A 27,723-nucleotide genomic window follows, 5' to 3' on the forward strand; every position below is an offset into this window, starting at 1 on the left:
ATCCGGGAGGGCACACATGGGCCTGCGTCCCCACTCGTTACGCAGTGTGGGAGACATCGGCCTGTCAGCCTTGAGCAGCCCCTGAGAAACAGTAGGCTTTGCTGAAAAATGGGCCCTGGGAGAAGGATAAGAAACTGCCGAGTTGGGCCAAGGTGTCAGGGAAAAACAACGGCCAGCTGCAACACTGAACTGTGGAAAAGTACTGAACTGTGAGAAGTTACCGCCGCGTGAACAGCGCGTGTACGAGAAGGTGATTGGTCTGCACAGCGTGTGTTAGAGTGGTCTGATGCTGATAGGAGAAAAGGTTGATAACTGTCTAATTGCTGATTTGCTAATTACGAAGTAAGAGCTTTAACCATAGTATAAGTATGTACTATTGTCATAATAAAGGGTCTTCTACACCTCATGGAGAGTCCGTGCCTCAATTGCCACAAATGGCACCCCGTGTGAGTGGGCGATTACCGTGACCAGCTTGGATCACTCTGGTGGCAAACTCCTCAGAACTTAAGAGCTGCTGTGAGGAAGCAGGAGCTGGCATTAATCACTGTTGCGGGGTGAGCAAGGTGAGCTGTGGGGAAGCGATGGGTAGGTCAATACCCTCGGAAGAAAAGATAGTGCTTGCACTGATGGAAAGACTGTTAGCTAAATATAAGATGCATATTAACTCGCATGCCTTGAAGAGAATTTTAAAGTGGGTAGCAGCTGCGGTTACTATATTCACTGTTCCGATATGGGATAAAGCAGGAGTAAGATTATGGGACTGTGCAACGCGAGGGAATGAGGTTGCGGCAGAACTCTTACCGACATGGAGAACTCTTTTTGAGATAATAAAAAGACAAGATAAGGAAAGCAGCCAGTCTGTTAAGACTGAGGATGAGGACACAGAGGGCGAGGACACATGTTCTGAACCCCTGCGGCAAGCTTTATATGCTAGGTCTTTTAACTGTGATAATCTTTTAGACCCTGACCCTGTAAATCCTAAAAGAGAACCTGTCCTGTGTCCTCCCTTAGCTGGGGATGATCCGTGGGTAAAAGTGAGGCAAGAAGCCTTGGCGCAAGGGGATACGGACATGGCGAGAAAGGTTGTTGCTCCTGTAATCTATGAGCTGGGACGTCAGCCACGTTGGGAAGGACTGCATTTTTCTGTTATTAAAGAACTACAGAAGACCATTAATGAGGACGGGCTTCAAAACTCATTTACAACAGGTATACTGGAGGCAATTGCTCATGGGTATCAATTGGTCCCATGGGATAGGCTGGCACTTATAAAACCAGTACTAATGCCAGCACGGTATTCTATCTGGAAAACCGAGTGTGTGGATCTCTGTACTCAGCATTCACGCCCCCCCACCTGCCAGCATGGAGTTGGCGGCGGTGGCGCCGGGTCTCCCCAAGCCCCCCCCGCTGCGGAGCAACCGCCTGTGGCCGAGCCCGGCACCGTGCCCTTGGCCCGCACCCGCCCACCCTGTCTCCCCCGAACACCAAAAGCAGTAGTTTTTACAGAAGGTGCTGACACTGGGATGCAGCGTCCCTTGTCTGTCAACACCACATAGCCAACTAGCAATGGCTTTATATATTCTTAATGGTGTTTTGATGTCTGTAGTATTTGTCATTTGATGTTGTGTGAGTAATAAGTGTAAGGGCCCCTTTGTGTGGGTGTGTGACTGTTCTGCGGGTGTGAGGCGCAGCCCAGCTGCAGCTGCGGAGTGCGGAGTTCTCTGACCCGCAGTTCCGTTATCCCGCGAGGGAAGCGGCCGGAGAGGAACGAAGCGCAGGGCAGACTCTGTACCAGTGGGGGGGTAGTGCAAGACCAGTGAACATCCTTAGTACAGCGTGTCCTAGTGCCCGCCCGCTGGGTCACTGGTGCTGCCTGTTTGTTTGGGTTCAGTGTTTTAAGTGTCATAGGTGAGATATCTCCTCTAGCAGGAGGCAGTAATTCTGTGTTAATTGTTGTCTTGAATTTAGGTGTGTACTCTGTGGGGAGAGTGCACCCTTGTACCATCTGCCTGAGGGGGATATTGTCAGAAGATCATCTACAACCTTAGAGGGGTTGTTCGTTTTACCAGGGGTCATAGATGCCAGTTATGAAGGGGAAATCAGAACTATGGCCTGGACCCCTGTACCCCCGTGTTCAGTAAAAAAAGGGTCAAAAATCACTCAGCTTGTTTATTTTATTGCAGCTCCCCCTAATAGCATGCTGAGAAGCCAGGGTGACTCAGGATTTGGATCAGCAGGTACTCCTCAAATATTTTGGGCTCAGACAGTGACACAAGGTCGACCTGGGGTAAAATGTGCCCTCACCAAAGCAGAAGAATCTGTTGAGCTGACAGGCATTTTAGATACTGGTGCGGATGCGACTGTAATATCTGCGAGCAGATGGCCACAGCATCGGCCGTTAGCTCGGGTAACTCAAGCGCTTTTTGGGGTTGGTGGTCATGCTGTAACGTTTCAAAGCAAAGATCTCATTCATGTAAGGGGCCCAGAAAACCGGGTAGCAAATATTCATCCATTTATATTAGAAACCCCTATTACATCATGGGGTCGTGACTGTATGGCTCGATGGGGAACTCAGATTGGATCAAATTTGTCTTAAGGGCCACTGCAGCACAACCCACCCCTAAACCCACCCTGAAACTAACCTGGAAAACAGAATCACCTGTGTGGGTGGGTCAGTGGTCCTTGCCAATGGAAAAGTTGCGCAATTAAGTGCAGGACATATCGTACCTACCACCAGTCCTTGGAACTCCCTGGTGTTTGTTATTTTAAAGAAAAGTGGTAAATGGTGACTTTTACATGATCTCCGACGCATTAATGATGCCATGGAGGGTATGGGTACGTTATGGCCAGGAATGCCTTCCCCAACAATGATTCCCTGAAACTGGCATCTTGTAATAATTGATCTAAAGGATTGTTGTACCATTCCCTTGCATCCGGATGATGCACCTAAATTTGCCTTCTCTGTTCCCAGTATTAATGTTAGTGAACCTGCAAGGTGGTACCACGGGGTTGTTTTGCCACAAGGCATGAAAAACAGTCCCACGATGTGTCAGTGGTTTGTTGCAAAGGCTTTGAGCCCTGTTAGAACGCAGGTCCCCCAGGCTGTTATATATCATTATATGGATGACATCCTTAGAGCAGCAGAGACACAGGAGATCATGGAAAAGGCTCTTGCTTTAACCAAAGACTCAGTATCTCAAACGGGGTTGCAAATAGCACCTGAAAAGGTACAGAGATCATCACTGTGGCAGTACCTGGGGTGGAGAATTTGTGAACAGACCATTGTCCCGCAACAGGTTGAACTTAAAACTGATGTTAAGACTTTAAATGATTTACAGAAACTGTTGGGAGCCATAAATTGGATACGGCCATTGTTGGGCCTAACTAATGATGACCTGCATAGCTTGTTTGGTATTTTGCGAGGAGATCCTTCACTGACATCACCCAGAGTACTTACAGAGAAAGCGAAACAAGATCTCCACCGTGTAGCTAATGCCATCTCAGAAAGACAAGCATCGCGATGTGTGCCCGGCCATCCATATCAACTGATATTATTTAATCCTCCAGGGCAGCCCTATGCTCTGCTGTTTCAATGGAATGAAACATTTAGTGACCCTCTTGTTATTGTTGAATGGATTTTTTTTGTCACACCAAATGCACAAGATGGTCACTACTTGTCCAGAAATGTTTGCCAAACTGATCATGAAAGGTAGGCAGCGTCTACTATTACTTGCTGGTCAGGAACCTGTGTGTATCATTGTTCCAGTTACTATGCACATGTTACAGTGGCTAAATCAAATGTCTTTGAGCAAGCACGGCTTTCACATGCATTTTTCCACCAAAACGCCAGGGCAATACAAAAACAGTTTTCTTTATCAAGGTGTCAGGGTACAGACATCATTACCACTTGCCCTGAATGCCAGAAGGACTCCCTCTCTTCAACGGCTAGTGGTGTCAACCCTCGGGGACTCACCTCCTCAGAATTATGGCAATCCAATGTCACTCACTTTGCTGCATTTGGAACGTTAAAATATGTACATGTGTCTGTTGATACCTCTTCTGGAGCAGTGTTTGCATCCCGCCATACAGGTGAAAAAGCACGTGATGTGTGAAGACACTTTTTAGCTGCATTTGCTTCCTTGGGCGTGCCACGACAGATTAAGACAGACAATGGACCTGCTTATGTTTCTGTTTCTCTTTTTAATTTCTTTAAACAGTGGGGAGTCGAGCATCTGACCGGCATTCCTCACTCACCGACCGGACAGGCCGTTGTGGAGCGTACGCGTGGCGCGCTAAAGCGTCTATTACAACAACAAAAAGGGGGCGATGGAGGATATCTATCTACACCTCACGAAAGGCTGAATAAGGCATTATATGCCATGAACTTTTTAAACATTTCCCCTGCCTCACAGGTGCCACCAATATTGTGTCACTTCTCATCGCAGATACCAGATCAACAAGAAGTCCAGGGCAAGGCTCAAGTGTTAGCAAAAAACCTGGAAAGTGGTAACTGGGAAGGACCATATCCTTTAATAACCTGGGGAAGACGTTATGCTTGTGTCTCCGCAGGTCACAGTCCCCAGTGGTTACCAGCAAGGTGTGTGCGACCACACCTGAGGCGTGAGAGGCAGCTTTTGGTGGACACCCAGCAGCTGGCTGTGGGTGCTGTGGGTGCCCCTGTGCCGACAGTTTGCGGTCTCTTCGACTGATCATTTAAGCAGAATGTAGGGGTAATGCTTGCTACTGCAATAGGACAAAATACACTATCTCTGTCTTAATCACACTACAGTTGCCAACTTTTTTAAGAGAAAATGCTAACAGTAATTGCAACTCCTTAATGAAATATATAGGCTTAGTAGTCACTAGTGAAAGATGTAGCTTAGACAAAATGTAGTTATTAATAAGGATGAAATGCTATAAGAATGTGTGTATTCAACTTCCTTTGTTTAGCAATATTAAGAATTAAGAACTCAAGTGTTTAAGATTATTAGAAACTCCCTTGTTTGTCCCCCCTTGAGTGGTGGCCAGGCTCTGGGTGGAACCCAACAGGAGGATGAGATCAGATGTTTCCGCTCAAAGACAAGTGCCAGTTATTTTGGCCTGCTGATTTAGATATATGAGGCTGGACCTGCTTGCAGCAATTTTGGATGCCTCACCTACAGATGGACACATCGTGTATGATTTCCAGTTTGCGAGGAAGGGGACTCTAAATCCTCGCTGCATCCAGGGTTCCCCGGCAATTGCGGATCTGAATGTTAGTAGCCCATTAAGTAAGTGTGCTATTCTGTATTTTCCTTAGTTTATTTTGTAGTATTTAGTCATATCCTTTAATTATTGGTAGTGAAATTAGGCTACTCTTTTCAACTAGTAACTGTAACTGCTGTATTGTTTTTAGCCTTCTGTGCAACTATTTAAGTATACTGTGTTTTTTGAAGTTTGTCTAACCCTTAATTGATAAGGTTTTGAAACAAGTCTTGCAGGTGCAGCTGCAAAACAAAGAAGGGGGAGATGTGGGAGACATCGGCCCGTCAGCCTTGAGCAGCCCCTGAGAAACAGCTAGGCTTTGATGAGAAACAGGCCTTGGGAGAAAGATAAGGAACTGCTGAGTTGGGCCAAGGTGGCAGAGGAAAACAACGGCCAGCTGCAACACTGAACTGTGGAAAAGTACTGAACTGTGAGAAGTTACTGCCGTGTGAACAACGCGTGAACGAGAAGGTGATTGGTCTGCACAGCGCGTGTTAGAGTGGTCTGATGCTGATAGGAGAAAAGGTTGATAACTGTCTAATTGCTGATTTGCTAATTATGAAGTAAGAGCTTTAACCATAGTATAAGTATGTACTATTGTCATAATAAAGGGTCTTCTGCACTTCATGGAGAGTTCGTGCCTCAATTGCCACAACGCAGCTCAGGGGGTGATGCATGTTGCCACGCTCCCTGGGGGGCTTGGGGACACAGCTGCTGTCACCTGAGTAACCAGCCCTGATCAATGCCTGCTTCCCGCGTCCCGCAGGGACTGTAATTGAGCGGGAGGGAGAAAAGGGAGGATGCGAGGATGATTAAGCCTAGCAGGAGGAGCACTGGATCCAGCCTCAGCGCTCAGCTGGAGGCAAGTGGCCATGGCATCACTGTGTCACCAGAGGCTCCAGGGATGGGGATGGGGTTGAAGGCCTCCTCTCAGCCCCAAGGATCAGGAGGCAGATATGCTGTGTGCTGGGCTGGGCTGTGGGCAGCCAGTGCTGTGGCTTCAGCCTTGTTCCAAGGCTTGCAGTCTGGATGGGACTCTAAAGGGTGGATGTGTCACTGTAGAGACGGACAAAGCGACACACACACACTCACATGGGTGAACAAGTGGCTAGATTTTTATTACTAAAAGCATGCATTTTTATATATTTCAGGTGCCACAGTGTTACAATACAATTGGTCAAAAAGTTGTTTTTAACATTCTCATTGGATAACCTTTAGCAGTTTCCTCCCTGCTTGCTTCATCCTGCTATGTAGTCAGCAGCTCCTTGAAAGTTATTTGCTTTAAGCATAGCTTCCTTATCTCAGGGGTACACCGGAATCTTGTCAAGGTCAAACTCTTCTTCAATCAGGTTATCGGCAGACCAGCTGCCTTCCCTGACATGGATGTCCTCCAACTCCAAAGCCCCACAGTGCTTGAGTCCCAGGGATGCATGAATTTCTCACCTTGAGGAAGTGACCCTGTAGCATGGGCATTTGTGTATTTGTGGACATTGCCCAACACACTGGGCACAGGCCACGGTAGAGCCAGTACCCTCTAAACACAGATCAGAACTGTGTGTGCAGACCCCAGCCCCTTCTGCAGCCCCCAGTCACTTCTGCTAATGAAGCCATTTCTGTTTGTCACCTTTGTGGAACAAAGAGCAGCTCTTCCCCTCTGAAGATCCCTCTTCCACAGCCCGGCTATCGATCCCTGGGAAAAAAGGCAGAGCACACGGAGCCTCAGTCTGCTCCTCCTGCCTGAGTGCTCTGCACAGCTCCTCCAGGGAGATCTGGGAGGCCACAGAGGTTGCTGGGGCCCTAGGCCACCCCACAGCTCCCCCCTACAGCTTGGCAGCACTGTATAACTCTCTGTAGGGGATACATCTAGAAGGACAAATCTTTTTCAGGGCACAGTGGGTTTTGCTCTTGGCAAAGGGCACTGGGAGAGTCCCCAAAGCCATCCAGCCCACGTTGCCAGCCATGCAAAGTACTCGCTATTAGCAGATGGTTTTGACCTAAGAACCTGGCCTGGGACCTTGACTGGGTGTTCTCTGGTGCCTGGGGCATGGTGGTGCAACACCCAGCCCCTTGCTCGCATCCCACAAGGTGCAGAGACTGCCCTCCAGCCTGAGGCAGCTCTGGCACTGCTGAGGCTACACAGGCACAGCGGGGCAGAGGCAGGCTGAGCCCTGGGGTACAGGGAACAACATCACAAGGTGCTTTGAAGATTCCTGAACTTCTTCCTCTGTAGTTTGGAAAGTCTCTGGACTTTTCTCTGTGGTGGATGCTGCTACCATGAATCCATCTCATCCCTTTCAGAGATCCCTGTAATTGCGAGTGCCAGTTGCAGGCAGCGAAGGGGCTGGGGTTGGCTGCTGCATTCATTAGTGCCTCACTTTTTAGTGAGCGTCACCAGTGGTCGATAGGAGAAAGGTGAACCTGGGCAGGCTGAGGCCTGGGGGAAAGCCCGCGGCAGCCTCCTGAATTTCAAAGGCCCTGCATCCACACAGCCCATAGATCGCTATATCAATTTCTTTTCATATATCCAAGTGCCTCTTTCCTGTAGGACCACGCCGGAATGAAGCAGCAATCGACCGCCCAGGCGGCGGGAGGCCTGCACGCCTCCCTCTGCAGTGCAAATCACCATCGACCGGCTGCAGCCTCCCCTCCTTGCCTCTGAGAGGGGCTTCGCACCTCCCGCCCCCAACCCAGCGGGCAGCCGACCCCCTCCTGCCCACTCTCCCGGCTTCCTGGCCGGGCGAGCTCCGTCTCTATGGCAACGGGGTCTCCTAGCAACAAGGACTCACGTCAACGGGGCGGGGCTCTGCTGCTTCTGGCAGGCAGCAAGATGGCGGCGGGGGTGGCGGAGCTGCGGAGGCTGGAGTGGTGGTTGGAGGAGCTGGAGCAGTGCATTAGCGGCGGTGACAGCGCCTGTGGGCCGCGCAAGGTGCCGGGGAGGGGGTACAGCTACCGCGGGGTCGGCTCTGGCTGCCCTGCGGCCTGGTCTGGCCTCCCCCGAGGTCGAGGCCCGGGCCCGGGCCCAGGCCCGGCGGAGTCTGACAAGCCCATCCCCTCCCTCTGTGCCTCTGCAGGTGGCTGACGAGCTGGTGAAGGTGCAGGTGTCGCTGAACAATATCGCCGGCAAGAGGGAGAGGATCAAAATCCTGTTTAAGAAAAGTGAGTGGCCTCGAGGAGGGGGGGCCGGGAGGAATCGGGGAGGCGGGGCTGGGGCAGCTCGAAACCCCCGTGTCGTGTTTCCCCTTCCTCCTGTGAGCCCCTTCGGTTTTGGTCTCTTGTTTTGCACATTTGGCAGAGAAATAGTAACTGAGTGAGATCTTTCTGTTCGCGATTCTCTGCTGCAACCTGTTATTTTCTTGATGTTTGCCTGTATTGGTGCAGTGATTTGTTCCACCTGAAATGCAGCCCTTGCAGGTTGCTGGAGCATGAGCTCCCGAAATTACTTCTTGCACACTTGGGCTTGTCGGGCACACTAGAGCAGCTCTCCCCTCTGTGTGTGGTGGGAGTAGTAAGAATCACATGCAGCCACTGGTGGATGGATCCGGGGAGCCACCTCCGAACTGATGGATATCAGGAGCGGATGCTGGAGAGATGCTTTGTCCTGCAAAGCTGTCTCTTGGCTAAGTTTTGCTGCCTGGTATCGCAGAAGGAACAGGCTGTGTAGGGAGGGTCGTTGTGGTCCAAGGCTGTGGTGGCCATTTGGTATAAAAATGTAAACTCTGTATCTTAAGGATCAGGATAGAGGACTATTGTCTGGTTTTGTTCTGAGGGCAGGAAGAAGCAGATTTCACTCACCTTTGATTGTTTTTCAAATAAATAGCAGGTGTGCAGCGGTCTGTAACAAAGCAGTTGTTTGGCTTGAGCCACTTGTCAGTTATTGGTCACAGTGCTCCAAAGTCACATATTTTCAAATGCTATAGAAATTCATGAATCTGAAAAATCAACTTTGAGTGGGCAGTGTTTAAAAAGCAACGTGATGTATAGCCTGGGGGAAAATTGCACTTGTAAATGCAAAAATGTCTCTCTTACTTTTTGTCTCCAAACCTTTTTTCATTCTAGTCGAAGATGTAATAAAATACCTTGACCCTCAGTACATTGATAGGGTGGCTGTTCCAGATGCCATGAAGCTGCAGTTCATCTTGGCAGGTATGGCACAAATTGATAGGAGATGGGAGTTTTTATGCACTGTAAAAGTTGTCTTCTACCTAAGCTGGATTGGGATGGATTTCTTTTCTTTAGTTTTAAAGATCTAGCAAGGCACCCTCTTTAGAGCTGTCAGAGAGATGGTTTGTACAGGGACATCTGTCACCCTTAGTGCTCCCTTGTATGTGTCCGTGCTGCGCAGTTTTATCAGTTCTGATATTTTCAGTATTGATCAATTTAACCCTGAATAAAAGGTTGAAAAGAAATAGTGGAGCTAGAACAGTTTTCCTCCTGAATGTATTTGAAACACCTTCTAGCCTTGTCCTCTTTTGCCCCAAAGAATTTGGTTCAGTCTTGTGTTGGTATAGTCTGCAGATGAAACTTGGTGGAGATTCTCCTGCCTTAAATTGGGGTGAACCAAGATCTGGGATGAGCAACAGAAAAGTCTAAATAAAATCATAAACAAGCCCCTTTCTGTACAGCTAGATCAGCTGGAAAACTTGCCTCACCAGTATCTGTGAAAAGCCAAAGCGACGTCTTACATTTACTCATGTTGCTTCTTGTCCCTGCCTGACCAGAGGAGCAGGTTATTCCTTCCCGAGCAGCCCTTCTGGAGCAGGTGAAGAACCTCCAGCCCATCTTGGACAGTGCCAGTATCCAAGGTATGCATGTTCTTCTGCAACTTTTAAGCTGCAAATACCACCCCCAAGCTGTTGCCTATCCTGTTTTTTCCTTAGTTTTTTTTTTTTTTTCCCTGAGCCTCAGACTAGAGGAGAGGACAGCTAAGCACACAACCCGGTGTGAGTAAAGTAGGTACAAACTTAGTGGTATGTCTGCTGTTCCCTCATCCTACTCTGATGTCCCATGCAAGGTCAAGGAGGTGACAGAGTAGGTCAGGAAGAAGGTTAGAGACAGCAGCTTGGCAGAGAGAGTGGAGACTGGCAGGTCATTCCTGTTGCTGTAGAGACGGACAAAGCAACACACACACTAACATGGGTGAACAAGTGGCTAGTTTTTTTTATTACTAAAAGCATGCATTTTTATATATTTCAGGTGCCAGAGTGTCACAATATAATTGGTCAAAAAGTTGTTTTTAACATTCTCATTGGATAACCTTTAGCAGTTTTCCTCCCTGCTTGCTTCATCCTGCTGTGTAGTCTGGAGCTCCTTGAAAGTTATTTGCTTTAAGCCAAGCTTCCCTATCTCAAGGGTACACCGGAAACTTGTCAAAGTCAAACTCCTCTTCAATTAGGTTATCAGCAGACCAGCTGCCTTCCCCGACACATTCCTGCCTATGAGCTCTTTTTATGTCCAGAACATCTCTGCTCCTGGCACAGGCGGAGGTGCCTTTTTAATTGCTTGCCATAACCTTCGTCCAGGTAGTTTACTCTGATTGTAGTTCTTGACTAACCCTCACTGCAGGCTTCCCCTAACTCGTGCCATCCAGAAGCAGTTAGCAGATAAACTTGGTATTTAATGTACAGGGTAGCTAGGGTTGTTTTTTTCTTATCGTATAAAAGGTGTGTTTGTGGTGTGTGGCACTTGTATTCAGAGAGTGGAGTTCTGCTGTGATGTGCTTGTGGACAAGGAATCACCTTTATTTTGGAAAACAAACAAAATGGATTTCTTTTCTGTGCTTTCAGCAGCTCCTGACCATGCAGCCAAACTACAGCGACTCTCTCAAATCCACATACAGCAGCAGGTAGCGTGAATATTCTTGACAGTCTTGACTAGCAGGGAGGAAAAATAATTTGTCAGTGGCTGTACTGACACTCCTGTATTTGCAATTGCTTGAACTGCTCATTTATAGGACTTACACTTGAAGTGTAAGTACATTGCAGGGGAAGTAGCCAGGATTTCTGCTCAAAACAGAGGTTTGAATGACACTTAATAAGCAGCAGTGGGTTTAACCAGCTAGAATTCCCCTTTTCACTGGGACACTGAGGTGAAACATTGCACTCCTCCAGTGTCCTAGTCTCTGGAAGGCTGTTGATACTGTCACCTTGCACTTCACCCTTCCCTGTTTGACTGCTCCTGGAGCTGGCAGTGAGTAGCCTGGGCAGTGCCTAATGCCCCCTTTCAGCGTTTTGCTGAGTTTCCATTCTGGGGCAAGCAAAAAATGGATGCTGAAGAGAGTCAGGCAGCAGTGCAAGCCCAGGGGCTTTGGTTCTTTGTTAGTAAAGGTGTTTGTAACCTTGCTCTTGACTGCTGAAACCCTTCCAGCTGCAATAGTGGCCACAGCCAGGGTCTTAGCTCTAATCTCAGTCCTGCTGTGTGCTGTCAGCGGGAGGACTGAGATCCTTCAGCTTACTTATTGCTCACTCACTGTGGCTCCCCTCTTCTCAGGAACAGCGTCACGATCTCACTGACAGTGTCAAGACACTCCTCGAAGACTACAATAAGATGGTATCCTTTGAGCCTTGGGCCTGACACAGCTGACCTGCCCGCCCATCTGCTAGGCTGCCTCCCCCCATCAGAAACTGTTGGATCCCCAGCCCCGGGGTTTAACGGCCAGTGGCCTTTCTGACATGGTGACACCTGTGTCCCTGTCATACTCCTCTCAGCAGCAGAGCGGAGGGCCATAACTACCTGTCTCTGAGACAGCAAGGGCAGGGTGCCACGCGTGACAGCTCAGCAGGAAGGAGCAGCAGCCTGCGTGCTGCTGCAGATCTCACCCTGGCTGCCTGGACGTTGGCATCTCCATGAGGTGACTGTCAGTCCCTGCGACCTACCCGAGCCAAACAGCGGCTGATCCTGACTGTGTGGGATCCCAGTGCTGAGAGACATCTTAAAACCACAGTGGTTAGGGAAGCTCTGCTCTCTTCTGTAGAAAACCCCTTGAAATGCTCAGTGCCTGGATGATTTGAGTCTGTGCAGGCTTTGAACAGGCTTTCTGCAGCCTGGTGCCCCAGGCCTCTTCCTCTGCCAAGAAACTGGGATTGTAACAGTGCTGTTGGGGCACTTTGGGCTTCGTTTCTTCCCTGCAGTTTCCACATCTGTTTCCTTAAAAGTCATGTCCAGACCCTGCTTCTCTCCAAGCAGTTTGTCCAGTGGAATGAAATACTGGTGCATCTGGAAGCAGCCAAGGAAGCGAAACCTGTGGCCGAGTGATGGCAGAGCCGGGAGCATGGAGCACCCCGGGGACCTGCTGGCCTTGGGCCTCTCTGAAGAGGCTGCAGCACAACTTGCACCCTGCTGTCTCAGCACCATCCCATTTGGCGTGAGCATGCTGCAAGTGGCATCGCAGGCCCTCCCAGGGGCACACTGGCCCCGCGGCTGAGCTGTTGGCCCCGAATTGAAGTTACACTACTCCTTAGTATGCCACTGGTTGCAAATCTTGCACTTCCCTGATGTGTTTTGGTTTGTAGCGTATTTTGAAGTCCCTTTCTGCAGTAAAGTCCTGAAATGCCAACTGGGTTGTCTTTTCTTCCTCCCTGCAGACTTTCCTTCCCTGTGTGGTTTCCCCAGACAGGGAACAGCAGAGGCCTTGTGGCAGCGTGTTGGGAGTTTCACTCAGCCTTGGGCTAAGGGCAGGTAAATCCCTTCCAGTCCCTCCCCTGGGCTGCGGCACACGCTCTTCTGGCTGAGCGGAGGAAGCAGCTCTCGCCTTCATCCTGCCTCTGCTCTCCCTGTCAGCTCTTCCCCCTTCAGAGATGAGCGTGAGCTGCCCCTTGCCTGGCCTAGCCACAACCTGGAATTTCTCCTGACACAAATCTCTTCCTGAGTTCGAGCTCATGCTTTTGGAGGGGTACCCGAACCTCCTGCTCAGGGAGACACGGACCAGCCGCGTGTGACCCAGGAGCGGGGCGGGATCGCAGCAGGGAAGGCGGGAGGAGCCTGGCTATCCCTGCCCTCTCCCCTGACCCCCGAGCACACCACGGCGCGCTGCAGGCCTCCAGAAATCTCCCCGGCCCGGCCCCGGCGGAGCGGCCGCGCCGATCCCTGCCCCCCCGCCAGCGTCACCCGCCCGGTCCTTGGCGGGCGGGGCCGGGAGCTCCTGTCACCCCCCGCGGCGCGGAAGAGGCGGGGCCTGGCCCGCCGCTGACACGTCGCAGGCGCGCGGGGTCCCGCCTATCGCTGCGCTCCGGGGCAGTGACGCAATCGGGGGGACGGGGCCGTGGAGCTGCGCCCTGTCTCCCTCCTTCCGCCCGCCTGGCGCCTGCGCGCGCGTGGCGCCGGCTGCCATTTTGTGGCGAGGGGCGTGCTGAGGCAGCCGCAGGTGAGAGTCGTCCCCGCGTCCCCACTCCCGCTATAACGAGGTCTGGCCTCCCCCCAGGCACGTAATAGTGCATCACGGGCCCCTACAGCGGCTCCTGGACGCCCTACAGCCCTCGTAATGGGGCCTCTCGCTCCCTCTCCCCCCCCTCCCGCCCGCCTTATCCCCCGCAGCAGCGGCCTAGCCTCCCCTCAGGTCCCCGTAATGGTTCCTCACGCTCCCCACCCCCCCCCCCGCATCTTCTCTCACAGCAGTGGCCTGGCATCTCCTCAGGTCCCCGTAATGGGGTCTGTCGCTACTCCCCCGCCCGCCTCATCCCCCACAGCAGCGCTCTGGCTTCCCCTCAGGCCCCTGTGGAAGCCACTTGGCATCCCTCCTTCCGCGGTAGCCGGCGCTTGGCCTGCCCCCGTCGTGCGTTCCCTGTCGCAGCGGCGTCCCCTTTTCCAGGGCCCCATAACACCAGCCTCGTCTGCGCCACCAATCCCAATAGCAGGGATTTAGCCAAACCCCCTCACCCGCCCCCATCGCAGCACCCCAGTAGTGGCTTGGCCTTCCTGACCCCTGCAGCAGAGAGCTCGAACGGGACCAGCCATCTGTGGCAGCCCATCCCCCCCAAGCAGCGGTGTCCCCAGCCCCTATCACAGGTTCTGGCGATGCTCTTCCCTAGCATAGCGGGGTGCATGCCGGGCCCCCGGGGACCGATGTTGGATGGCTGCCATGCTGGCGATGAGGGCCTCCAGGGAGGGACGTGTTTCGTAGGTACAGAGAGGGGGCATTGACCTGCCCTGTCTCCATAGGATATGGGGTACAGGGTCGATCTGCATAAGGATAGGGAGGCTATACAGAGAGACTTGGGTAGATTGGATTGGTGGGCCAACATTAATGGGATGAGCTTCAACAAGACGAAGTGCCAGGTCCTGCACTTGGGCCACAACAACCCCATGCATCACTACAGGCTTGGGGAGGTGTGGCTGGAGAGCTGTCTGGAAGAAAAGGATCTGGGGGTTCTGATTGACAAGCAGCTGAACATGAGCCAGCAGTGTGCCCAGGTGGCCAAGAAAGCCAACAGCATCCTGGCTAGTATTAGAAATACAATATTAGAAATAGTGTGACCAGCAGAAATAGGCAGGTGATAGTCCCCCTGTACTCTGCATTGGTGAGGCCACACCTGGAGTATTGTGTGCAGTTTTGGGCACCTCAATATGAGGAGAGATCTCGAGGTGCTGGAGCGAGTGCAGAGGAGAGCAACGAAGCTGGTGAAGGGCCTGGAGAAAAAAATCCTATGAGGAGAGATTAAGGGAGCTGGGACTGTTTGGTTTGAGGAGGAGAAGGTTGAGGGGAGACCTCATCACTCTCTACAGCTACCTGAAAGGACATTGTAGAGAGGTTGGTGCTGGTCTCTTCTCACAGGTAATTGGTGATAGAACAAGAGGGAATGGCTTTAAACTGCAACAGGGGAGGTTTAGACTGGACATTAGGAAAAAAATATTCACAGAGTGGTCAGACAGTGGAATAGGCTGCCCAGGGAGGTGGTGGAGTCACCGTCCCTGGATGTGTTTAAGGGTCGTTTGGATGAGATGTTGGGGGATATGGTGTAGGGGAGAACTTTGTAGAGTAGGGCTGATGGTTGGACTCGATGATCCCAAGGGTCTTTTCCAACGTGAATGATTCTGTGCTGGCTCTGGGTGAAACGGAGCTCAGGAGCCTACAGATAACAAAGCCTTAGTGCTGCATGCTTGGGCACCTTGGGCTTTCTGTGGTGGGGTGGGAGGTGCCCTACACAGATTAGGCAGGCCTCAGTCAGGATACCAGTAGAGGGACCCTACCTTGGCAGAGGGGGGAGCTATGAGACTGGACCTTTCTGTCTTTCACTTTCCCTCGGAGAATCCTTTTGTTCATCATGTGCCTTTCTGTTGTCTTGCTTCTTGCTGGCCACTTGTCCCCAGCCTGCAACCCCTGGCTTGCCATATCCCCTGTGACCTGCACTGTTTTATCAAGTATCCAGTCCATGGCCTTTCACCTAGGCTGGCCAGTTGTCAGGCTCAGAGTCCCATGACTCTGTTTCTGTACGTAACTGAACTGCTGCAGGAGAGCTGTGCCTGGGTTCATCGTGTGCACATTCTGGTGCGGTTCATGGGGTGCGGCTGTGATCAGTATCCCCCTGGCTTCTGTTCCCAATAACCTCAGCTCACCCATTTGTTCTCTGCTTTTCCCTGAGATACAGCCTGGTTTTTTCACTTCATCCTGCCTAGGCCTGCAACACCAACCCTGTTCCTTTCCCCACTTGTCTGTCAGGGCCCAGGCTGCCCTGTGGCAGTGTTGATGCTGTAGGTACTCGCTGAGGAAGACTCCAATACAGGTGAGTCCTCAGCATGAGGAGGGCATTCTTGGTGATCTTTTGGATATGCCTTTTCAGGATCCCCAACTCCGATAGCTCAGAGTGCCATTTAGAGGAAAGGTTGTAGCTAATTGTGGGGAGGGTGCCTTTGCACAGCAGTTGCAGTGGGAGTTTCTGTTAATGGATCCGTTTTAATTTTCAGCACTGCAGAATGGAGAACTATAAGAAGACCAAAATTGTGGAGAAACCTTGTCCTCTTCCTTTCACTGACCTGCCCCCTGATATTATTGAAATGAAAGTGAAGGATGGGAGCAAAATCAGAAATCTGATGGGCTATGCCATCGGCAAGATGGAGCTGGACTCGGTGAGGCAGATCCTTTTCACTGGCTCAGGCAAGGCTGTCAGCAAGACCATTACCTGTGTGGAAATCATGAAACGAAGGCTCAAAGAGCTGCACCAGATCACCAAAGTGCTCTTCAAGCAGATCGAAGAGATCTGGGAACCCATTGTGCCTGAGGCAGGCCTCGATGCCTTGACAGTGAAGAGAAACATTCCTGCCATATGTGTCCTACTCAGCAAAGACGCCCTTGATCCTCAGGAGCCGGGATACCAGGCTCCGGGCTCTTTTGATGCTTTCTGGATCAAGACCCTTAAAGCAGAGTCCCAGGGCCAAATGAAGAGGAAGCAGGGTGGAGGCAGGGGAGCTAGCAGCACGGGAAAACACCCTCGGTCCACTGGAGGAGCGTCTGGGGAGCCCTGCGCCAAGTCCTGAGACGCCAGCGCTGTGTGTGGGTGTAGTTTGGGGGAGTTACAGAAACGAGCCAGCTGCTGTAGCTGGAGAGCTGCTGCTGAATGTGGGGGCTTGCAGAGTTGTTAGGGGAGGGCAGGAGACTAACTGTTTCAAAATGGATGTGATTGTAGCTGTCTGAAGCTGTGTTTTGACAAGTTCCCGTGTCGAAGGCTGCCAGGCTGTACTCCTTACTGTGCGGTTCAGGGAAGGCAGGAGTCGTATCTGCTTGAGCAAGGACCGCTGGCGTCTGGTCAGCGAGCCCCAGCGAATGGCTGCTCGCTGAGCGGGGTTTCAGCTGCTCGGGGTGGTGCGGCAGCCCAGGCAGCAGCTGTGCCTGCCGGGCACCTGCCTGTGTGGCCAGCGGAGGCGGCTCTTCCTGCGGTGCAGAGGGGAGATGGGACCCAATCCTGCATCGCTGGAGCTCCCGGGGCTGCGTCGGCCACTGCTGTGCCTCTGAGTGCTCGTCAGGTGGTTGGAATGTAGGACTGCGGGGATACAACTCCGTCTGCGTGCAGGTAGCGCGCTTTCAGCCCTCCCTTCGCCTCGGTGGAGCTGACGGTTACACCCCTCTGCCACAGTGTCAGGAGTTGACTCGTCACAACCAGCCTGAAATCCTGTAGCTGCATGAGTGCCCTGGGGTGGTAACGGTAAGCTCCGAAGGACCCTGTTCTTTCCCCTTTCTGCTCCTTTAGAATGCACATAGATGGGTTTAAAATAAAGTTTCCTCTTCATGTAACGTGAGATTTGTCATGTCTTCCTCATCCCACTGGAGGTCACCCTGTCAGCACTGTTGGTGGGGCTGCGCTGCCGGCTGAGACTCTGCTCTTTCAGCTCTCCTCGAGAAAGAGGGGACCTGCTGCTCTGCGTTTGTTCTCTCATGGCTGTAAATGGACCCTGATGCGGGGGGGGAAGGTTTTTTCCCTGCCTTTGCCATTCAATTTTTAATACCCAAGAAAGGTCAAGGTTGAGGTTTTTTTTCTGGGAAGCTTTTTGCTAATTTTTTGTTCTTTTAAACTGACTAGAACTGCAGTCGCAAAAAGACTCAGCCCGAACTCTGCCGAGTGAGGCGGAGGACGGAGCATCTTCCTTGCAGTAATTCCTGTAGTTCTTCCAGTAGTTTTCCTTCTGGAGCAGCACTGGTAAGTACCGCTGGGCAGGAGGAAAGTGCTGTTCCCTGTGACGGGCTGAGCACTTGCCAGAACAAGCCCTGCTCACACCATGTCCTGGGCGCTGCCCGTCCTGCCCGCTCTTCCCGGGTCGCTGCCTGTGTTGACGAGCTCCAGTTGGACCCAGCACTCTGCTTTGTCGACAGGGAAAACAATACAAGCATTTAAAGAAGGGATTTTACCTAACTTGGGGGAGCAGGAGAGAGAGAGAGAGCGCACGTTACCTGTGCGACCCGACGTTCAAGATTGGGCACGGTGACGGGTTTGCAGCCCCATCCTCCTCCCCTCCCCTCTCCCGGTGGTCTCCTCACCCTCAGCCCCAACGAGGTGGTTGGGGAAGTCCCAGACCTCTGTGCCAGCGCGGGTGAAACCTGGGGACGGGGCAGAGTTAAGCTGATTTATTTTGGTGCTCTCCCCAGCTGCTGCTCCCTTACATCTGAGGAGGCAACTGCTTTTCTCGACTAATTAGCCGATTAGCGATCAATGCCGAGGAAGGGTGCTGGAGTGATCAGACTGCTTCTGACATTGCAGCGAGCGATGTGTTCGTGTTTGTTTACCGTTCAGAACAACCTTTTTGCGGAGAGATGGATCCTCAAACAGCCTCTGTGAGCCTCCCTTGTGGCAGCGGCGCGTTTAACACCTCGTCAAAGCTGCGAAATGATTTTTATTTTTGTTTCGCTGTTTGAAAGTTACCCTCGGCTGATGGTGGTGGCCCTACCGCAGCTTTCCTTCCCCGGGGCTGGAGAGGGAGCGACCGGCAGGTCAGCCGGGGGAGGTCCCTGGCTCTCTTGTGGATCTGCTCCTCGTCCATTTTCCATCCAGCCGCCTGTTTCCCCTGGTGTGACACACCGTGGGGCCGCAGCAGATCCCCCCCACTCCCCGCGTCACCACCGTGTGTCTGCGCCACCAGGCAGACGCATGGCCCGGCTGTGACTTTTCAGAGCAGCTGCAGGTGCTGGGACTGGATCCCTGGGGGTCTCCAGGACCTGCCGCAGCCGTCGGGAGAGGCCCCTGCGTGCCCCCCAGCTCCCTCCGCGGGTTGCCACATCTGTGTCCTTCTCCAGGAGCATCACCACTTTGGTGTGACACCCCACACCGGAGCATCTCTGGCTCCGGTCAGTGTATCGGGGCTGGGTGCGGTGTGCCTGCGCCTGGGGACCGGCTGCCCCGTGCCTCAGTTTCCCCACCGCACAGCACGGGGAGAAGCCGTCTGTGCCTCTGAGGCTGCCGCTGCCCAGACTCCCAGGGCACTGGGTGTTCCTAAATGACCTGTCCCACCTCCTTCGGTGCCTGTACCCACCCCTGCCTGCCTGCGGCACCCGTGTGCTGGCACGTGGAATCGCTGGAGAACAGCGAACATGTTGTGAGCGATCCAGACCAAGGGGCCTCACTGTAACAGCAAGCTGCAGCTGTGTTCAAGGACATAAACAAGGCTGAGACAGCCTGAGAAACTACATTCCTGCCCAAGAGATAAAGATGTTGGAATGTCGAAAACAGGGGGTCTACCTGGGGGGAGAGCAGCGCGTGGACACCACACCGGGACCAATCATAGAGGGCAGAAGGGCGCGTGAACAGGTAGCTTTAGCCTATTAGCAATAAGATAGCGGCGCGTGAAGCCTGTGATAGAGTGTAAATTGCTGTGTAGCCTTTAATAAAGTGGCATCAACTTGATCACGTTGGTCGTCTAAATTGTGTCCGGAACTTCCGCGTCGGCACCGGCAGGGGCCCCGGCCCGGCCCTGGCCGCGCCACCCGGCGTGTGTGGACACGTGTGTCACGGGAGCCGGGCAGGGCAGGCAGCAGCAGGTGGTGAAGGGCAGGAGAAGGCAGCGGCGGGGAGAGCCGGGCAGTGGCCTCCGGGCTGGGCAGGACCGGGCTGGGCAGGCAGGCAGTGGCAGCGCGGGCCACGCAGGCAGGGCAGTACAGGCAGGGGCAGTAGAGGCGTGTATGGGCAGTGTGGGGAGGGCAGCACGGGAGGGTGAGCAGAACAGCGCAGGCAGGGCTGTACCGGCAGGACCCGGGCCAGGCCGGGCCGGCAGAGCGCGCGCTGCCCGGCGGCGCTCCGTGCCGCTCACGTGGGCGCCGGCCGAGGGGGGCGGGCCCTGAGCCGAGCGCTCGTCCAATGGCGCACGACCGGGGAAGGGGCGGCCACCAATGGCCGGGGGCGGGGCGGGGGCGGGGCACCGCCAGGGACCGCCCCCCGCTGCCCCCGCCCCCCCGCCCCGCTGCTGGCGGGAGGGAGCGGGCAGCGCGCGGGGCTGCGGCACCCACCGGGCGGCCCGCGGCGGGACCGCGCTCTGGGTCCGCACCGGCCCCGCGGCCCTGCTCCGCGCCGGGACCCACCAACACCCGCCACCCCCACACCCCCTCACCCCCCTCCCCTCGGGGTCCCGCTCCGCGCCGGGACCCCACTCACCCCGCGCCGGGACCCGGTGCCGGCAGCGCCCCCCGCCCGCCGTCGGGGTCCCGGCGGTTCCCGGGACGGAGCGGAGGCAGCAGGTAGGTAACGCCGGGGCCCCGCGACGGGAGGGCGGGTTCGGCGGGACCTGTTGCTGCTCGGTGCCCCGCTGCGGGCCGGGGGCTCCGCGGGCGTCCCGCTCCTCGGCGGGGGCGGGGGATTAGGGGCACCGGGGACCCCCGAAGTCGGGGCTCTGCCCGACCCGGGTACACAAGCGGGGGCTGCCCCGGCCGCCCACCTGCTGCCCGCCCAGCCGCTCGCTCCGTTTTGGGGTGCGGGACCTCGCAGCGGGGTGCAGGCGGTGGGAAAAGCGGGTGGAGGGTGGGGAAGGGAGAAGACCCGGGCCAGGACCGCCCGGAGTCACCCGGGGATGCCCCGGGGAGGGTGGGGGTTCGGGCCGGGGTGAAGTGACGAATCTCCTGCTGGGGACACCGCCGGCTTGGTGGCCCTCGCAGGGGACAGGGGGGACAGCCGGGGTGTGGGGTCCTGGACAGGTCCCCCAAACAGCCGCTGATCTGGAAGCTGCTCCAGCCTCCAGACCCCAGCGGAGCCCCTTGGGCGCTGGGCTCGCTGCCCGCTGGCACCCCGCAGCCCACCCCGAGGGGCTCGGGCAACCTGTCCCCTCGTGCAGGCGGTGACGGTGACTTTCTCCCTTCCAGGTGCAGGACGGAGGAGAGGGGTCCCCGTGTCCCCACTGCCCTGGCAGAGGAGGGGAAGCCGAGAGAAAGCTCTGATTGGTCCTTCCTGGTGTCACGGTGAAGCCCAGGACACGGCTGCGAGCGGCCGAACTATGACGGGCTGACGCCATCCCTGCTGCCCACCCGGCCCCATCCCACCGCCGCCGTCCCCTTTGTCCCCTGCCAATGCCGGCGGGTGGAGGCTGCGCGCTCGATCGCTGCGCTGGCATCCCAAGTGTGGGGCCGAGCTGTGGGTCCCGCTTTTTCCCGCGGGACAGGGGCGATGGGGGCCGCTCTCTCCACCGGAGCTGTCGTGGCAATTTCTTTTAACTGTATCATTGCGTTGCTAATCCTCATCCTCTTCCTCATCCTCTGCAAGGCCTGCAGGACCCCCTCGTGCCCCAAGAAGAGCCCGGCTTCTGATGTAGATGAGGCAAGGAACGAAGAGAAGTACCTGCTGCAGCCTTGAGCTGCCTGGGGACTCGGGCACCTGGCTGTGCCGAAGGAGTCGTGCCAGCCCGGACGCCTGCGCGGGGACTGGGGTGCTGGACCAGGCATGATGAGAGTGAAGGGGATGCTGAGCCACTCGCAGGGGCTGTGACGTGGGGCACCCTTCGCCGGTGTGGTTTTGGTGTGTGAAGTGCCTGCGGATGCCCACAGTGACTGTGGGAGATGGAGAGACAGTGGCCAGGATGTGCTACGGGGACAATCCTGCCTGTCCCAGCGGCCAGCAAACACAGCAGGAGCCCTGCCCTCGAGCACACCCCGTGTTTGGGGACAGCCCGTGGGCTCCTCCCTGGCGCTGGTGGCCCTGGCCAGTGGCCACTGCGCCGCAGACCTGAGCAGGGCTGGACGTGGGCTTGGAGAGGGGAGGCAGCGGGGCTAGCATGGGCATCTGTCCCTGAACGGGCCAGCTGCCCCATGGTGGGATGTGCCTGAGAGGGACCCCAGCAGCCCTGGCCCCGCTGGCACAGTGGGGTGTTACCAGTCTGGGTGTCTTTGGGGGTGGCCCTGGGGTGCTGTGGGCCTGCAGCCTCAGGAGGGCATTTGACACCCATCTGCCCCAGCAGCCAATGTAATGAGCCACAAGAGGGTCTGCATGGTCTGTCCGTTCATCCCCCGGTCTGTCTGTCAGTCCCCTCCAGCTTTAGCACCGACACCACTCGGCAAACGTCCCTCCTCCTCACTGGGCGCGTGTCCCTGCCTGCTCTCCTGCCTGCTCCCAGCCGAGGCTAGCTGGTGGGGTTTGACCTGTCCGCGGGCAGCAGATGTGCCCCCCGTTGGCATCCCTATCCCTACTGAGAGCAGCCTGGGATGATTTTTTTTGCTGGGGAGCTGGGAGACACACGGGGAGATGCGGGTGCCCGGACAAACAGCATTTCCAGCCCCATCGCTCCCCGGGAACCACAGTGGCTCTGCGGGGAGGGATGCTGGTGCTCTAGCTTGTCCCCAAGCCTGTCAGCTGCATTCTCTCGCCCTGCTTGCAGGTGGTGTGGGTTTTGGACAGGCTCTGCCCCGTCCATCCTAGAGCCCAACAATAGCCAAGGTCCCCACTGGCACAGCCGCTGCAGTGAGGGGACAGAGGGGTGGGGTGTGCTGGGAGGGACACTGGCCAGGGTCCCTGCGCAGACTTGGACAGGCCTGGCAGAGCCTGCGGTTCCTCCCCCTGTCAGGTGTAGCTAACGCATCCCTTCACAGTGTTGTTTTTACTAGACTAATAAACCGATTGTAGGACCCAGGCAGCGTCTCTGAGCTCTGCCCAGTGCCTGAAAAATCTGGCGGAGGGGACATGTCCTGCCTGTCCCACGGGGCAGAGGAGCGGCTGCCCCAGGGCTGGTGGCCGATGTCCCTGCAGGACTCCAGGTGTTTGCTGGGTGATGGCGACAAGGAAGGGCTCATGTCTGCATCCCTCTGTGGCTTTTAAATGCTGGGTAAGAAACATGGCTGGGTATTCCATGCCTGCAGCATGTCTGCCTGGGCTGGGGGCACGTGGCTGTCTGCAGGAAGCACCCCCCAACCCAGTGCTGGAGGCACTGGAGAGTTTCCAGGCTGTGGCCTTAAGTTACAGGCATGCTTGTGGGGGACACAGGAAAGCTGAGTGGACGGAGGAGACCTGCCACCACCCCTGCCCGGTGGAACAAGCACCTCTGTTCCCCAGTCCTGGCAGCTGTGTGCAAGGCTCCAGCGGTGACAGCTCGTCCCTGCTCATCAGCATGCGGCAAGGCCACCACAGCCGTGTAGCAGCTAATCCCTCTGCTGCAAAGCGCCGGAGCGGTGGGAAGGCTCTGCAAATCCAGCGTCCAGCCGTTCCCACAGCCACCAGCTGGGTAGAGGTGGCCGAGCCCCCTCTGCTGAGCCCGCCCTGGGGAGAGGGGAGCTGTGAGCATCCCGAAGCTGGTGGCCAGCAGTTGCTGTGATACCCTGGCTGGAGCGACAGCACATCTTTCTTCCACAGCCACGGGGGGGCCAGGCCAAGTCCTCAGCCACCCTCTGGCTTAGGCTGCCGCCCTAAAATCCAGGGGGCTGTGTGTACCTGACCCCACAAACGGCTGTGGGGCTGCAGCTCAGTGCTCAGTCTCTCTGGCCACCACTCACGGTGGGACTGGCTGCCATCAAGCTGCAGCCCTGAGGTTTCCCGAGGGCTGGTGGGACCAGCCCTCCCCTGCCCTCCATGGGGCTCTCACCCAGTGCAGCCCCAGCCAAGGGCGGGGGAGAGCCGAGGGCTGAGCGGCTCTGGGGGACCGAGCACGGCGAGTGCTGCCTGACCCCAGAGAGAACTGCACACCATGCCTCTCCCAGCATCTCTGTTTATTTGTCCAGGCACAGAGGCGAAGTGTTCCTGCTATGCAAAGAGTGGGTGGCACGGGGCCCACGGCTTGCATGCCAAACAGCCGCCGATCAAAGCTGGGCTTGTTGGGCCGGCAGCCCCTAGCAGAGCCATCGTTCCCCTGCTCACTTCCCTGCCTTGCTCTCTGGATCTCTCACCAGGTTAAGCAGCTTGTCCAGCTTTGCTATTTCCACCTCAGGGCCCTTCTTAACCTCCTGGCCTTTCTTCTCCTGCAAAGAGAGCAAAGTCGGGCAGAGCTGTGAGCAGAGAGGACTGCGGAGATGGGGAGGGGTCTGGCGCAGGGAGGACAGCTGGGCTGCTGTATCCCAGCTCTCAGCCCTTGCTGGGGGCTGATCCATGGGGGATGCACCTTCCTGTTCCTGTATTTCAAGCCCAAGGTGCCATGAGATATGTAAAAGTCCCCATGGGCTGGGGAAAGGTGGTCAGGAAGGGTTTGGGGCATACCCTGAGCATCCCATGGGACAACCCTGTACCTCTCTGCACACCGCTGTGCCAACCCTGACACATGCCCCAGCACTGGCAGGGAGCACAAGCCCTACCCACAGTCCCGCAGCACGTGCCACAACCCTCCCAGTGGCTCCCACCCTGGGTGCTGGAGAAAAGCACCAGCATCTTGGGAGAAATCATGTAGTGGGAGGGAAATAAAGCCTGTCCAGTTCAGTCCTTGCTTGGGAGCAGCAGGAGCTTCCAGGTGCCTGCTAAGGGTACAAGTGCTACCCTTGGGGCAGGGCATATTCCCCCCGCTGTGGGCTGCAGCATCAGTGCATTGCTCACATCAGAGCTTGGGGGCTTTGGAAAAGGGATAACTGGGTCTGGGCTCTCCAGGTACATATCTTGGCAGACACAGCTGCAGCAGAGGAATTTTCCAGCCTGCATTTAGCCCACCAAGCCCTCCTGCAGCTGAGCATCTACCCCGCGGGGTTCCTCCAAAACAGCATCTGCTCAGTTGCCGCATCCTGTTGCTCAGTGCTGCATCCGCTCACAGCCTTCCCCTTCCCCAGCCTGCTGGCTCTCGCCTTGCCTCTGGATCTGGGGGGAGGCGTCCCTGCCCTGGGAAGGTCCCCTGTGCCCAGCATGGCTCTGGGCACCCCAGAAAGCAGATGCCAACCACAGGAGAGCGGCAGGGTTGGTACCCAGTCTGGCAGGTGGGCTTGGGAGAGGTGGCAGTGGGTCCGCAACCTCATGACACAGCAAGGGGGAACGTCACCAGATGGGCTTGGAGGCAGCCCGCAGAAAGCTGCTGTGCTGTCTCCTCCTGGCATCCCCAAAACACAGCCTCTGTGTGGGGATGCTCTCGGAAGGCCAAGGGAGTAGCACGCAGCATCTGAGCAAGGAGGTCGCCTGCTTTCTTCTCTCCCTGCTTAGAAGAGATCAAGTCTCCACCCTCTGAATCAGCTCCTCTAATGGCCCCAGGTGCAGCAATTACAAACACGCACCTTCAGCACTGGAAGGAAACACCAGGGCACAACAAAAAGAAAGTCATAGGGCTGCAGGGATCTTGCTGCATTTCTCTAGCAAACCTGGGCATTGCTGAAGGCGATAACAGTTGGGAAAGAAGTCCCCAGGGGATCTTCTCCCTCATCCCAACCCAGCATAACCCTGCCAGAGCAGAGGTTTCTTCTGCTGCTGGAGGGCACGGCTGGGGTGAAAGCAGCCCTGGGCGGGGAACCGGGACATTTGGAAACCACTCTGCTCCAGAGAAGGCAGCCCCACTCCTTGCCTGAGCGCTGGGATGAGCCAAGGTTGTTTTTATTTACCGAGTCCATTGACTGCATGCCAGGATGGTGCTGGTTTGTATTAATGCCACTAACTGAGCAACGCCCTTTGTGGCTCTGGTCTGGGCACTGGAAGTGGTGTTTGTACTAACGGCCCACGTCACAGCCGAGCATCTCTCTGAGCAAGAGCGTTGGGATAAACACAGCTGCTTGGGGTATTTCAGGACTTAGCTATTTCTGCAGAAAAGCTGCTTTGCTGTCTGACAGCATTCAGAACATTCCCTTTGGCGCCCTGTGTTGCGCACAACACCATACACAGGTCCTTGGGACAGGCTAAAGAGGCAACTGCTTTGCTCAGCTGGGAAAGGCAGATGCTGTAGCCATCTCCCATCAACCTACCTCCATCCTAAGCCCTTTGCTCTCCCCACTGGTAGGGTCAGGGAGGGTCCCTCACTGATGCCCTCCAGGTAGTAACACCAGGTCCATGGTGACCTGAAGCCACCAGCCACAGGCAAGGCTCAGCTCCTAGTCACTGAGGTGTCCCTAAAACCTCAACTTTCAGATCCTTTGGGGCTTTTGAGCAAGCTGCAACAAAGCCACACACAAGCTTGTAATGAGCCGTAACCGAACCAGAGCCCTAATTTAACGCCACATAACCAGGCAAGCAGGATAACACAAGGAAGGAAAACTATAATGTCCTTTCAGGGGCACTGGAATGGAAAGTTTCCCTTTATTCTTCCATCTGCTTTTCCCAGGGCGCCTGTGCATGTGAGCTGGCCGGGCCACTGCAGGCTGGCTGATGGCACCACCACAGCACCACAGCATCTGCTTGGATACACATGGCAGCATCCTACATATCCAGGGGCTTCGCCTGCATCAGACCTCTGAGGAGCAGTCTGTCTTGGAGCAGAGCTGTTTGCAATTTCCCAGAGCATGCGCGATGCAGGGAAACATCACCTCTGCACGTGGCTGCTGATGGGCCCTCCCTCCCGATGGATGCCACTGCCAGGTGTGGAAAGGGCACTCATGGGGCTCTGCCACCCAGCGTGTAGCTGAGCCCATCCTCCACTGGCATCCCTGCTTACACTACATCCATGGGGCTCATCAGGAGCTGAGAGGGAGCCAGGGCAGAGGATCCCCCCCATGGAGCTGACAGATGCAGAGCTGAGGAGTCTGCAGAGCTGTCTGTCCCTGCGGAGCTCATCAAATGGGTACCGGAGCTGCTCACAGCAGTGTTTGCATTGATTTTATCATTAACGGGTCCCAGCAGGAGAGCAAAATGCTCTTGGCTGAAATGGTGATGAGGGACATGTCACAAAAGCTCATGGCAGGGGCAGAAAAGGTGCTGCATGGGGACAGACTCTGCTCCTCTGATGGAGCATGACCCTGGGGACATGAGATCTGGAGGAGATCCCCTACATATCCCCATACTTCTGTGTCCATGGCCAAGTCCCCCATTGCCTTCACACTCCCTTTGCCTTATGCCTGGACTCCTCTCTGGCTCTCCAGGCAGGGAAACCGAGGCATGGGGCTCCTGGTCCTATAGGCAGTGCGGGCACAACTGCTGCAGGACCCTTGATGGTCCTCTCAGCCCCAAAGGTGAGTACTGACACTGGAAGTGAAGCAGGAGGTGGAAGATGACTGAGGTGGACCCCCATGGGCAAGTGCAGAGTGAGGACAAGGGCAAGGATGAGGACAAGGGTGAGGATGAGGCGTGGCTGTTTGAAGACTCCAGATCCATCACCCTGGGAGACCCAACCCCAGCCCTCCCCATGCTGGCACATACCAAACTCTATATCCACGATATGGGAGTCATTTAAACTAGATTCCCTGCGTCTTGGCTGATGCCTTCATTCCCTAGCTGAACAGTAAACTGCCGAGTTAATAAAACTCCCCCATAAAAGCCATGATGCTGGCACTTTTCAGCATCCTTTTTTTTTTTTTTTTTTTCCCATTGGTGGAATAATCATAAAACATCTGCTGTAAGGTTTCGATTAAACAAAGCAAAACATGTTTATATTTTAAAGTAGTGAGGAAGTCAACCATGCTGGCACCAACATAGAAAAGTCCCCATAACTTCCCTGGAGCCGAGGGCATCCTTCCCCCTGCTGAGTCTGGCTCTGTCCTGCTGTCAT

General features: G+C 55.1%; 4 protein-coding genes across 7 annotated transcripts in view; 3 read left to right on the forward strand and 1 right to left on the reverse strand.

The window, feature by feature from the left end:
• The first annotated feature begins 8,044 nt into the window (after positions 1–8,044).
• Positions 8,045–12,793, forward strand: DCTN3 (dynactin subunit 3). 2 transcript variants are annotated; one of them, XM_074855097.1, is made up of 7 exons: positions 8,045–8,167; positions 8,313–8,397; positions 9,298–9,384; positions 9,960–10,043; positions 11,025–11,083; positions 11,728–11,787; positions 12,403–12,793. In XM_074855097.1, the coding sequence occupies exons 1-7, from the start codon at positions 8,069–8,071 to the stop codon at positions 12,490–12,492; spliced, it is 564 nt and encodes a 187-aa protein (XP_074711198.1). In that variant the 5' UTR covers positions 8,045–8,068; the 3' UTR covers positions 12,493–12,793. The 2 variants fall into 2 exon arrangements, with proteins under 2 accessions (XP_074711198.1, XP_074711199.1); XM_074855098.1 differs by having other exon boundaries at positions 11,028–11,083.
• A 680-nt stretch (positions 12,794–13,473) lies between these two features.
• On the forward strand, positions 13,474–17,461 carry RPP25L (ribonuclease P/MRP subunit p25 like). Of its 3 annotated transcripts, XM_074855101.1 has the most exons (3): positions 13,486–13,600; positions 15,893–15,956; positions 16,138–17,461. In XM_074855101.1, exon 3 carries the CDS (start codon positions 16,147–16,149, stop codon positions 16,705–16,707), a length of 561 nt encoding a protein of 186 aa, XP_074711202.1. In that variant the 5' UTR covers positions 13,486–13,600; positions 15,893–15,956; positions 16,138–16,146; the 3' UTR covers positions 16,708–17,461. The 3 variants fall into 3 exon arrangements, with proteins under 3 accessions (XP_074711201.1, XP_074711202.1, XP_074711200.1); XM_074855100.1 differs by lacking the exon at positions 15,893–15,956 and having other exon boundaries at positions 13,474–13,600; XM_074855099.1 differs by lacking the exon at positions 13,486–13,600 and having other exon boundaries at positions 13,876–15,956.
• A 2,644-nt stretch (positions 17,462–20,105) lies between these two features.
• On the forward strand, positions 20,106–22,764 carry ENHO (energy homeostasis associated). The gene is made up of 2 exons (XM_074855102.1): positions 20,106–20,389; positions 21,008–22,764. Exon 2 carries the CDS (start codon positions 21,309–21,311, stop codon positions 21,492–21,494), a length of 186 nt encoding a protein of 61 aa, XP_074711203.1. The 5' UTR covers positions 20,106–20,389; positions 21,008–21,308; the 3' UTR covers positions 21,495–22,764.
• A 1,213-nt stretch (positions 22,765–23,977) lies between these two features.
• DNAI1 (dynein axonemal intermediate chain 1) overlaps positions 23,978–27,723 on the reverse strand; it is a 152,675-nt gene continuing 148,929 nt past the window's right edge. Inside the window, exon 21 of the mRNA XM_074856967.1 lies at positions 23,978–24,082. Within this exon, the coding sequence (XP_074713068.1) occupies positions 23,978–24,082 (105 nt within the window). The remainder of the gene's footprint in view (positions 24,083–27,723) is intronic.

Source organism: Strix uralensis, chromosome Z, assembly GCF_047716275.1.
Source record: "Strix uralensis isolate ZFMK-TIS-50842 chromosome Z, bStrUra1, whole genome shotgun sequence".
Taxonomy (NCBI): domain Eukaryota; kingdom Metazoa; phylum Chordata; class Aves; order Strigiformes; family Strigidae; genus Strix; species Strix uralensis.

Excerpts from the sequence above, each read along its gene's own strand:
- DCTN3 (XM_074855097.1), top strand. The coding sequence starts at position 8,069 with ATGGCGGCGGGGGTGGCGGAGCTGCGGAGGCTGGAGTGGTGGTTGGAG. Across the intron at positions 9,385-9,959 it reads GCTGCAGTTCATCTTGGCAG|AGGAGCAGGTTATTCCTTCC; the intron begins GTATGGCACAAA and ends CTGCCTGACCAG. Across the intron at positions 10,044-11,024 it reads GGACAGTGCCAGTATCCAAG|CAGCTCCTGACCATGCAGCC; the intron begins GTATGCATGTTC and ends CTGTGCTTTCAG.
- RPP25L (XM_074855100.1), top strand. The coding sequence starts at position 16,147 with ATGGAGAACTATAAGAAGACCAAAATTGTGGAGAAACCTTGTCCTCTT.
- ENHO (XM_074855102.1), top strand. The coding sequence starts at position 21,309 with ATGGGGGCCGCTCTCTCCACCGGAGCTGTCGTGGCAATTTCTTTTAAC.